Below are 10,492 nucleotides of genomic sequence, written 5' to 3'. Positions count from 1 at the left end.
AGTGTCTGGGGACAGCTTCAGTGTACTTACATATGATAAATAAATAAATCTTAAAAAAAAAAAAAAAAAATTAAATTTAAAAAAAAAAAAAAAAAAGATTTAGAGAGAAAACTCCGGGATAATCAAACAATATTCTGAGGGATATGGGTCAGACCTGACAGCTAACAAAGGCTCACCAGGTTGTAAACTACACTCTTTCCCAGCACTCCAGAAGACAGGCTACATATCTCCTGGCTTCTCTAGTGTTATCTGTGTACACATGCACTATTTCCTTCTATAGTGAGATGTAAACTTAGCATAACAAAATATAGCACAATATATGGGAATATACATGCCAATTAAGTATTCATGGTATTCAATAATAGCTTTATCCTATAGACTGTAAGAGATTTCAGTAGCTTTATAAAAACTTCTTCCTGTTTTCTGGAGACAGGTTTCTCTGTGTTGCCTTGCCTGTCCTGGAACTTACTGTATAGACCAGGCTGCGCTCATACTCAAGAGATCTGCCTGCCACTGCCTCCCAAGCCCTGGGATTAAAAGTGTGTCTCACCACCACCCAACTGTAAGCTTATTAAATCGTTTGCTAGTACAAGTTGGACCATTATCATTTTTAGTTGTAATGAGTCATAGAAGGAAAACGTACAATTCCCTATATGACATATTGATATCTTTATAGGAGCCCGCAATATGCGTAGATAAAAGCATTGTGTATGGCTTTAGTAATTTTTTAAAATTATTTTATTTTTATTTATGAATACATTGTAGCTGTCTTCAGACACACCAGAAGAGGGCATCAGATCCCATTACAGATGGTTGTGAGCCATCATGTGGTTACTGGCGATTGAACTCCGGACCTCTGGAAGAGCAGTCAGTGCTCTTATCCACTGAGCCATTTCTCCAGCCCAGCTTTAGTAAATCTCAATACATATTTCTATATACCTGATAACAGAAAAAATCCTGGACATAGACAGTCATAGTTTCAGATGTCAAGCTAGTATCCATTAATTACTAATTATGCACTAGAAGCATGGACTAAAATAACGCCCTTACATTATATAGCAGAGTGGCTGTAACAGAGGCCTTGCTGAAGCCTACTGATTATCTCCCTCGCCAGAATCTGATCATTTATCAGATAGATGAAGGACGAGGACAAAAGTTAAAAACATAAAACATCAACAATGGTCATTCATTTTTAAAGATTTAAACTTCTGGCTTGATTAAATTAAGATCTGGGATTTTTACTGGGCAGTGGTGGTGAATGCATTTAATCCCAGCACTTGGGAGATAGATGTACAGGGATCTCTGAGTTCGAGGCCAGCCTGGTCTACAAAGTGAGCTCCAGGACAGCCAAGGCTACACAGAGAAACCCTGTCTTGAATTCCCCTGCCCCTAAACTCAAGAGTTTCAAAATTAAGGACATTTTAATTTTTAGCTCAAAAAGATCTTTTTACTAGGTGACAGGTTACTTAGAAGTACCTGAGAAACAATCATAGGCCCTTAAAGGAGAAAATGATTGAGCTTTCTATGCAAGCATTAAAGTATATATCCAGATGATAGGGTAAATGAAATAAAAATGTAAAAAATGTCAAAGCCGAACAGTTTCATGGAAGAATTTGTTGGAAAGCTTGATTGGTGTAACAGATTTTAGCCTGTACCAAAAAGTTATTTTAGGAGAAAATATTCAAATAATAAAATTTCTACTGAATGCTTACCCCCTTTGACCTCCAAAGGAATTTGAGAAATGCATTACTTTTAGATTTTAATTTACTCTTTTTTAAAATTTTCATCTTAAGCCTATTTACATTTTTATCATTAAAGATTTTATTTCCTAAAAATATGAATTTTAAAAATAAAGTCTCAGTAATAAATTTAAAATTTCTTATTTTGTTAAGGCTGGTGCTGTTCAACTGCCAAAGCTATAGTTAGTTTGCATTAACCATAAACAGTTAAAATGTCATATGAAACATTATTTCTGAGGATTTTTGAGGACCATCTATTAACTGTCCCTGACTTAGTTTCTTGCTTTTAAGCTCATGCTTGTAGAAGTCAAAGTAAAACAGCTATATTTTGATGGCTGTAAGCATAGTTCTGAGCACAGTGAAACGTTTGAGCATTTGTAATGTCTCTTACCTTACATGCCTTAGCTATCTTTAACAGTCTACAACAAGTCACAAATTTAAACACAATCAATCTTTGAGGAAAAGTCTCCAGATGGCAATTATCACAATAAAGCTTTGGGTTCTGCTGACAGAGAAACTGTTCATGCTAAGAGCCTAGGGAAGAGGATTTACAATAAGCATAAAGACGGTAGAACCATCTGACTCAAGAGCATGGCTCAGGATTGGGGGGTTCAAGCGAAGACGGGCTCCATCGAATAGCATTAGGTATTAGGTCATAACACTTTCTGGATAGAAAACAGGCAACATGCATATTCCTCCCACTGAAGAGCAAAGCCTGCTTGTTTAACAATTCTGGTTTCTGCAGACTGCACTCTACAGCTGATTGGAGTGGCACACTCCTTCAATCCAGCACTCAGAGGCAGAAGTAGATTGATCTCCGTGAGCTTAAAGGTATGGACTAAAGGTGGGACTAAAGGTATGGACTACCAACTTGGTCTACAAAAAAATAATCCCAGGATAGTCACAGCTCCTACAGCATCCATAGACACCTGAATGCACACAGGAAATCCTACCCTCGAGCCCGATACACAGATCAGAAGAGGTTGACAATACCCTGGAACTGGAATTACAGGCGGCTGTGGAAGCCTAATTAATATGGGTCTGGGAAGGAACACCAGGTCCTCTGCAAGAACTGAAAGCCATCTCTCATGCCTCGAGCTGGTTTTGTTTTGGTTTTTGTAGTGTTTTTGGCATGCAGTGTCTTGCTAACCTGAAACTCCCAAATCAAGCTAAACTGTTGAGAGGGCCCAGGATCAACCTGTCTCTGCGTTCCACCATTAATACCATAAACACATGCCACCACACCCAGATTTACTTTTTTTTTTTTTAATTTTTGAGGCAGAGTTTCACTATGTAGCCTTTGCTACAAGTGCTGGGACTAAAGGTATGGACTACCAGGCCCAGTCCTACATCCAGATTTTTTTAAATTTGGGTGCAAACTCAAGTCTTCATACTCCTGTGATAGGTACTTGACTGACTGCCTTCCAGTCCCTGAAATGTTTACTGTTGAGAATGGAGCGCTCAGAGCTGAGCAAAAGTGTCAGGTGTGTCATTCTAGCATGTGGGAGGTTAAGACAGGAATTTCAGGCATTTAAGGTCAGTCAGCATGGATTATATAAGAACACTTCAAATAACAAAATCATAAGGTGTCCCCAGGGGGAAAGGCACTTGTCACCGCATCTGATGACCTAAGTTTGGCTCTGGAACTTAGTCTGGAGCTCATATGACTGAAGGAGAGAAAGAACCCACGTCTACTCTTGTACATTGTTCTGTGACCTCCTCACCTACACGGTGGCATGCATGCGCACATCAATCCATATAATAAAAAGTAAACATGAGCTAGAGAGATGGCTCAATGGTTAAGAGCACTTGGTGCTCTTTCAGTGACCCCATGTGTAGTTTCCAGAAACTACAACTAGAATCAACTCCAGATTTAGGGGATCTGACCCCTCTCATAGCTACCACAGCACAAATAAACATGTGGTGCATGCATGTGTGTACACGTGTATGTATATGTGTACGTATACATCCATATATACACAAATATACATTAAAAAGAGAAGACCTGTTCAGTTCCAATGACTAAGAGATGCGTGCTGTATGCCAGCCTCTTTGCCTTTGAGAATTTTAGACCACAAAGCTAAGAACAGGGCACTAACACTAACCTGCCACTCACATCATAATTAAAAAATACAATCACATTCATTAGGTGTTCTCTACAGCTTTAACAAGAGTACTACGAGCACAGAGGCTGCGGACCGCCACAGTCTAGACCATTTGTCATTGAGTGCTTTATAGAAAGTCTGCCAATGTCCCCACTTGATACAGCTAATTAGGGGTAAGACATGTGAAACGAATTAAAAACTGTGGAAATGAGAGGACATATTATCCCAATATCCTCACTGAGTTAGTATAGGGACACAGAAGGCAGCAGGGCAAAAAGACAGAATAGGACTAGTGTCTAGGCAGCACCCTTTCCTAAGTTCAGCAATAGCATATTACATATCCCGGCATCCTACCTGTCCAGTGCTGGCTGGAGGTTGCACTTGTGTTATCGGATACTGTGTTGGCACAGGTGGGACCCCAGTAGGTAATGCTGGCAAGACTCCAGGTGCCAATGAAACAGCTGGTGGCACTATGCTTGGTACTCCGTAGGGAGGCTGAACTGGCTGCTGAGGAGGGGGAACAACAGGGTAACCAGACTGATAGCCATTGGATGGATAATATGGTGGTTGAGGAGGGATACTACTTATAGCAGAGGGTTGTGTATAGCCTGAGGGGGAAGAAAAAAAGCGTTTAATCAGCTGCAGCAGAATGAAACATTTTACCTGATTATTAAACAACACCTAGGAAGATAAACACCAAGGTTAAGAATGGCTTTCCTAATTACCCTAAGCTGAAAGGACCACCACCTGTTCCCTGACACAAGTAGTCTAGCCTCACTGACCACACTTAACCGTAATTATCAGTACCTTAATTATCAGTCACGTAATTATCAGTGTCTTAACATTTTAAGCCATACACACCTGGTAATGGTACAGCAGTATTAATTTGATTCACAAATCTAGAATACTCAGCATGAACCTAGAAAAATGGGCAAAACACAGTTAATAAAGACCAAGTGACAGGGAATGAAAATATTTCTGCTGATGCCCTGATTCAATGAGTTAAAGGGACTACTAAGCTATATGTAATCTGGAGCACAAAGTCATTCCAAGACCCACAGCCCAACATTAAGAGGAGGCTGGGGAATCCTGTGGAAAAGGGGAAGGACTTGAAGGAGTCAAGGAGACTACAAGAAAACCTACAGGATGCATCACAGAGACTGAACTGCCAACTAGAGCACATGGATGGATGGACATATGTAACACTTGTTCAGCTGGGTTATCATGTGGGAAAAGCACTGTCTCCGACTACACTACCTGCATTTGGACCCTTTTCCCCTATCTGGGCTGCACTGTCTAGCCTCAGTAGTAGATGCCCCTAGTGTTCCTGAAACTTGGTATTCCAAGGCTGGCTGATATCCATGGGAGGGGAGGGGAGGGGCTTTATCAGAATATACATAATGTAGTAATAATAATAAAAAAATATACTAAAGGTTGCCTATAGCCAATCTTAGAGAGGCATTTTCTCAACTGAGGCTTGCTCTCTCTGATGACCCTAGATTATGTCAAGTTCACATGCAATTAGCCAGTCAGCATTACTAAATGTAATGTTGATCTACTCTCTCACATCATGTGTTGCAGAGAGCTCACTAAAGTTAATACAATTATAACATATCTTTTTGTTTTGTTTTGCTTTGCTTTTTTTTCGAGACAAGGTTTCTCTGTGTAGCCTTGGCTGTCCTGGAACTCACTCTGTAGACCAGGCTGGCCTCGAACTCAGAAATCCNCCTGCCTCTGCCTCCCGAGTGCTGGGATTAAAGGCGTGCACCATCACTGCCCAGCCTATATTTTAATTTACTTTTTAAAGGCCATGTCAAAGTCCAGTCTAGTTATAGGTCACTGCTAGAATACACAACTGTATACCTAGACCCTGATTTCAATCCCCAGCAAACTCACTGTTTGTAAGAGATTCTCACAGAGCTTCTTGGCAGCAGCCAGGCCTTCAGGTTTGGGATGACTACAAATAAGAATAAACCACAAAATCAAAAGAGCAAAGTCAGAGTCTTATCTTATGCTAATGTACATACTTACTTTGGTATATTCATTAGAGTTCAAATCTAGCACTCTGAAATCATTTAAATAGGAACATAAGATAGGCCAGCTTTGTTTTTGTGGCTGAGACAGGGTATCAATCACTATGTAGCTCTGGCTATCCTAGAAATGTGTAAATTAGGCTGGCCTCAAACACAAAGATCCACCTGCTTGTCTCCCCATTTGCTAGGATAAAAGGGACTTGTCATTCTCTACCCCATCCCCACTAGCAACGTAAGTCTTTTAGGTTAAAACTAATATACCACTGCTACAAATATTTTATAGCGCCAATTCTCTGGATACTGGTTCTTTTGACATAAAGAGACAATGGGAGTACTGGAGAAATGGTTCAGCAATTAAGAGCAGTTACTGTTCCTCCAGAGGAAGATTTGAGTACCACCACCGAGATGGTAGCCTAAAACCACCCCAACTCCAGTCACAGGTAACTCCGTATCCTCTTCTTTTTTTTTTTTTAAAGATTTATTTATTTATTATTATATGTAAGTACACTGTAGCTGTCTTCAGACAGACCAGAAGAGGACGCCAGATCTCATTACGGATGGTTGTGAGCCACCATGTGGTTGGTGGGATTTGAACTCTGGACCTTCAGAAGAGCAGTCGGGTGCTCTTACCCACTGAGCCATCTCACCAGCCCTCCGTATCCTCTTCTGACCGCTTCCTACACACAGCACACACACACAGTTTACACACATATGTGGTGGCAAACATTTAAACACAAATAAAACAGAGAGAGGAGGAAGTAGAGAGAAACTAATGCTGGTGCCACGTGTAATCTCAGCACATGGGGTGTAGAGACAAGATCAGAAATTCAAGGTCACCCTGGACTACACAACGAATTCAAGATCACTATAGTCTACAAGAGACCCTGTACAAAAAATTAAAACAAAATACCATAAGCCAGGTGTGGTGATACATGCCTTTAGCCTAGCACCCAGGAGACAGATGCAGGTGGATCTCTGAATTTGAGGCCAGCCAGAGATCCTGTCTTGAAAATACTATTTCCCCCACTCCCTTCACCCCCAGCAAACACCACAGCAACATCAGGTTTAAATCAGTGTCATAGGCATGGTCTGAGGGGTAGAACAGCAAGAGTGCTTGCCTCACTTATGGAATCCCTAGATTCAAACCTCAGGACCACACTTAATAATCATAGACAAAAACAACCTAAAGACTTGAATGCTAAAGCCACAACTAGCTCTTTTAATGCAGCCTTTAAAATTTCATTGTTAAAATGTTTTTCCCTTTTTTGTACTTTATGTACATAGGTATTTTGCCACTGTGTATTAAATGGGCCCAAGGGGGAAAAGTGGGTGTTGGATGGTCTGGGTCTGGAGTTACAGACTGGTTTAATGCCATTTGGGTGCTGCAAATACAACTCATGTCCTCTGAAAGAATAGCACATGCTCACTCACTGCTGGGAAACCATCTCCCCAGCTCCTATAACTCACATTACCCTCCCTATGTTTCTTAATTCCTCATGTAGGTTTTGGGTTTGTTTTTCTTTTCAGGTGGTCTCAAGAGACCTATGCAGGCCTCATAATCATTATGAACACAAGGACAACTGTAGCGACAACTCTGGAATTTTGGGCTCTTTAAAAAACACAGAAATAGCTGGGCGTGCTGGCACACGTCTTTAATCCCAGCACTCAGGAGGCAGAGGCAGGTGGATTTCTGAGTTCGAGGTCAGCCTGGTCTACAGAGTGAGTTCCAGGACAGCCAGGGCTACACAGAGAAACCCTGTCTCAAAAAACAAAACAAAACAAAAAAACACAGAAATATTATAAAAATGTGTTTTTATTTTAATCCCAAGTGTGGGGATATGGACGGGGCTTCTTCAGACAGTCTGAAGCAACTGACTGACTTGCCTCGTGCTCTAGCAGAGGTTTGGTTTTGCCAGTTGTAGACATTTTCTGTGACTGTGAGATTTAGAATTCTGAGAACTTTTCAGAGGGTAAATAAATTCGAGAGCCCTGATAGGCAGGGGTCGGTGGTTGTTGGTCCTTTAGGAAGAGGTTGATTACAGTGTGCTACTAGTCATGGCCAAAGAAACAAAAGGAAAGACTTTAGATTTAGAGAACTCTTCTCCCTCCCTGTGTTTCTCTCCTATTTACTGTTAGGCGATATAAGGAGGAGTAGAAATAAGAAAAACCCACAAGGTAGGGAAATCCATCTACAAACGACCTTGGAACCCTGATTCTCCAATCCCACATTTGCATGCAAGGATCACAGGCTAAGCACAGCAGGTTTCACATTAACATATTTTCTCACTTTTTTTTCAATGAACTACTCCAACTACTCCAGCCTATAATTACTAAGAAAGATTTCTATGTCCTCTGCTTTCATCCATACCTGATATAAATATACATGGGTTCAAAAGCCTCTCGGCCTGAGGCTGGCTCAATGCAGCCTGAGCCTTTCCCTCGTAGGAAGACTTTGGCACCAGTTTCAATCTGAATGTGTTGCAAATAAGAGCAGCCTGGACCTTCTACTTTCTCTTTAACATTAAAAGTGGGTACCGCATGTTCTAGACCCACAAATAGTTTATCTTGAACATAATGCATCTGTAAGGGAACAAAGTATTTTGATTAGTAAGAGAAAAACAATAATGAAATAATCTTGTAAAAAAACTATTCTACAAAGTAGCATAGCCCTCTACACACTTAGGACACTTCCACATGGATCCTTGAAAATTTCCACCATAATCTCCAAGATTTGCTTTGGAGACATTGTGTTGCTATAGCTCAGCTGTTCTGAAATTCACTATAAAGCCTAAGTTGGCTCTATAATCTCAACCCTCTTGACTCAACCAAAGGAGGTCTAACAGTGGTATCTTTTATACCACGTTGGCAAAGGGTAGACTCCTAAGTGCTAATTTTTTTCTTTTCTCTTTTGGTTTTTTTTGAGACAGAGCTTCTCTGTATAGCCCTGGCTGTCCTGGAACTCACTTTGTGGACCAGGCCGGCCTTGAACTTAGAAATCTGCCTGCCTCTGCCTCCCAAGTGCTGGGATTAAAGGCATGCACCACCACTGCCGAGCAAGTGCTAATATTGTTAACTAGACTTATCTGGCAAGAGGAAATTTCACTTTTAAGAACTGCCTCGGGGCTGGTGAGATGGCTCAGTGGGTAAGAGCACCCGACTTTTACAACTCTAGAGAAGTAGAGTGGATCTCAGATTTTTTTTTAAAAGATTTATTTATTATGCGTAAGTACACTGTAGCTGTCCTCAGACACCCCAGAAGAGGACATCAGATCTCATTGTGGATGGTTGTATGCCACCTTGTGGTTGCTGGGATTTGAATTCAAGAACTTCAAATAGCAGTCAGTGCTCTTAACCAGTGAGCCATCTGGGCAGCCCGGGTCTCAGATTGTTGAGACCAGTCTTGTCCACATAGTGAGGTCCAAGATAACCAGGGCTACATAGTGAGAGCATGTATAGGGGGCACTAGGCGCACAGGGAGCTGAGCTTTTGAGTGTTGACAACCTCCTTTTAAGAAAATGCCTCTCACACAGGCTCTCCCTCGTCTCTTTCCAGAAGAAGAACCAATCCCTACTTTATGGGTATAAAGTGCTCATGATGCTGTCAAATTCAAATGGCTTTTTGCTATGCACAAACAGCAGTTCTTGTGTGTTGGCTACTCTACTGTCCTGTCAGCCCACAGAGCAAAGCTCCTCCAGTGGGAAGCAGAACTAAAAGCCCCTGATTCAGGGTAAGGGGGAACCATCCCAGTGAACACTTCAGATAGATTTTAAAAAAATAAAAAAGGAAGGAAGAGAGAAAGGTGGGCGGCAGGAAGGGAGAGACAGCTGAGCAAGCTAGGGAGAGCAAGCCAGTAAGCAGCAGTCCTCCACCGATTTCCACTTCAAGCTCCTACTTCCTGATCTTGTCTTCTAGTCACGATGGATTATAACCTGAGAGCTGAGATTTGTCTTTTCCTGCTCAAGTTGCTTTTGGCCACAAAATGCTAATTAGAAGAAGGCCTCTGCCATATGCCCAGCGGAGAGTTCCTCATGGATAAGAGTGGAGCTTAACTGGGAGAGTGCTTGCCTAGCACCCATAAATACAACATGGTAGCATGTGGTGCTAACTCCTGACATGTAAGGTGGAAGAGGGTCTTGAAAACAAAACAAAAGTAAGGTGGAAGAGGGGGATCAGAAGTTTCTGGTCATCCTTTGTTACACATAGAGTAGTCCAGTCAGGAGTCCTTAAAGCCCTATTTTGTTTTCCTGGCTGTCCTGGAACTCATTTAGAACTGAGAGGTCCACTTGCCTCTTTCCCCAAGTGCTGGATTAAAGTCGTGCCACCACACACCGGTCTTGTTCTAAGACCCTATCATAATGAAGTCTTGTATTATAATGAACACTTAATGTGGAGCTGGGGATATATCAGGCAGCAGAGCAGTAGCCCAACATGCATAAGACCCAGGCTTGACCCCTGCACTGCATTAAAAAAAAAAATGTGAGCAAGGCGTGGTGGCGCACGCCTTTAATCCCAGCACTCTGGAGGCAGAGGCAGGCGGATTTCTGAGTTCGAGGCCAGCCTGGTCTACAAAGTGAGTTCCAGGACAGCCAGGGCTACACAGAGAAACCCTGTCTCG

The 10,492-nt window shown here is 41.8% G+C and overlaps 1 protein-coding gene across 2 annotated transcripts in view; it reads right to left on the bottom strand.

Annotated features, from left to right (window-relative positions):
* Khdc4 (KH domain containing 4, pre-mRNA splicing factor) overlaps positions 1–10,492 on the bottom strand; it is a 27,755-nt gene that overhangs the window by 8,706 nt on the left and 8,557 nt on the right. For both annotated transcript variants that reach the window (XR_003836195.1, XM_021158249.2), the window contains exons 7-10: positions 8,246–8,457; positions 5,741–5,801; positions 4,706–4,763; positions 4,199–4,452 (exon numbers count right to left, since the gene is read on the bottom strand). Coding sequence is in view for 1 of the 2 variants with exons in the window: in XM_021158249.2 (XP_021013908.1) it covers positions 4,199–4,452; positions 4,706–4,763; positions 5,741–5,801; positions 8,246–8,457 (585 nt within the window). In the remaining variant the exon portion in view is untranslated. The remainder of the gene's footprint in view (positions 1–4,198; positions 4,453–4,705; positions 4,764–5,740; positions 5,802–8,245; positions 8,458–10,492) is intronic.

The sequence above is a fragment of the Mus caroli genome, chromosome 3 (genome assembly GCF_900094665.2).
Source record: "Mus caroli chromosome 3, CAROLI_EIJ_v1.1, whole genome shotgun sequence".
NCBI lineage: Eukaryota > Metazoa > Chordata > Mammalia > Rodentia > Muridae > Mus > Mus caroli.
Note: the sequence above shows the minus strand (reverse complement) of the source record. Positions and strands in the feature narration are given on the sequence as shown.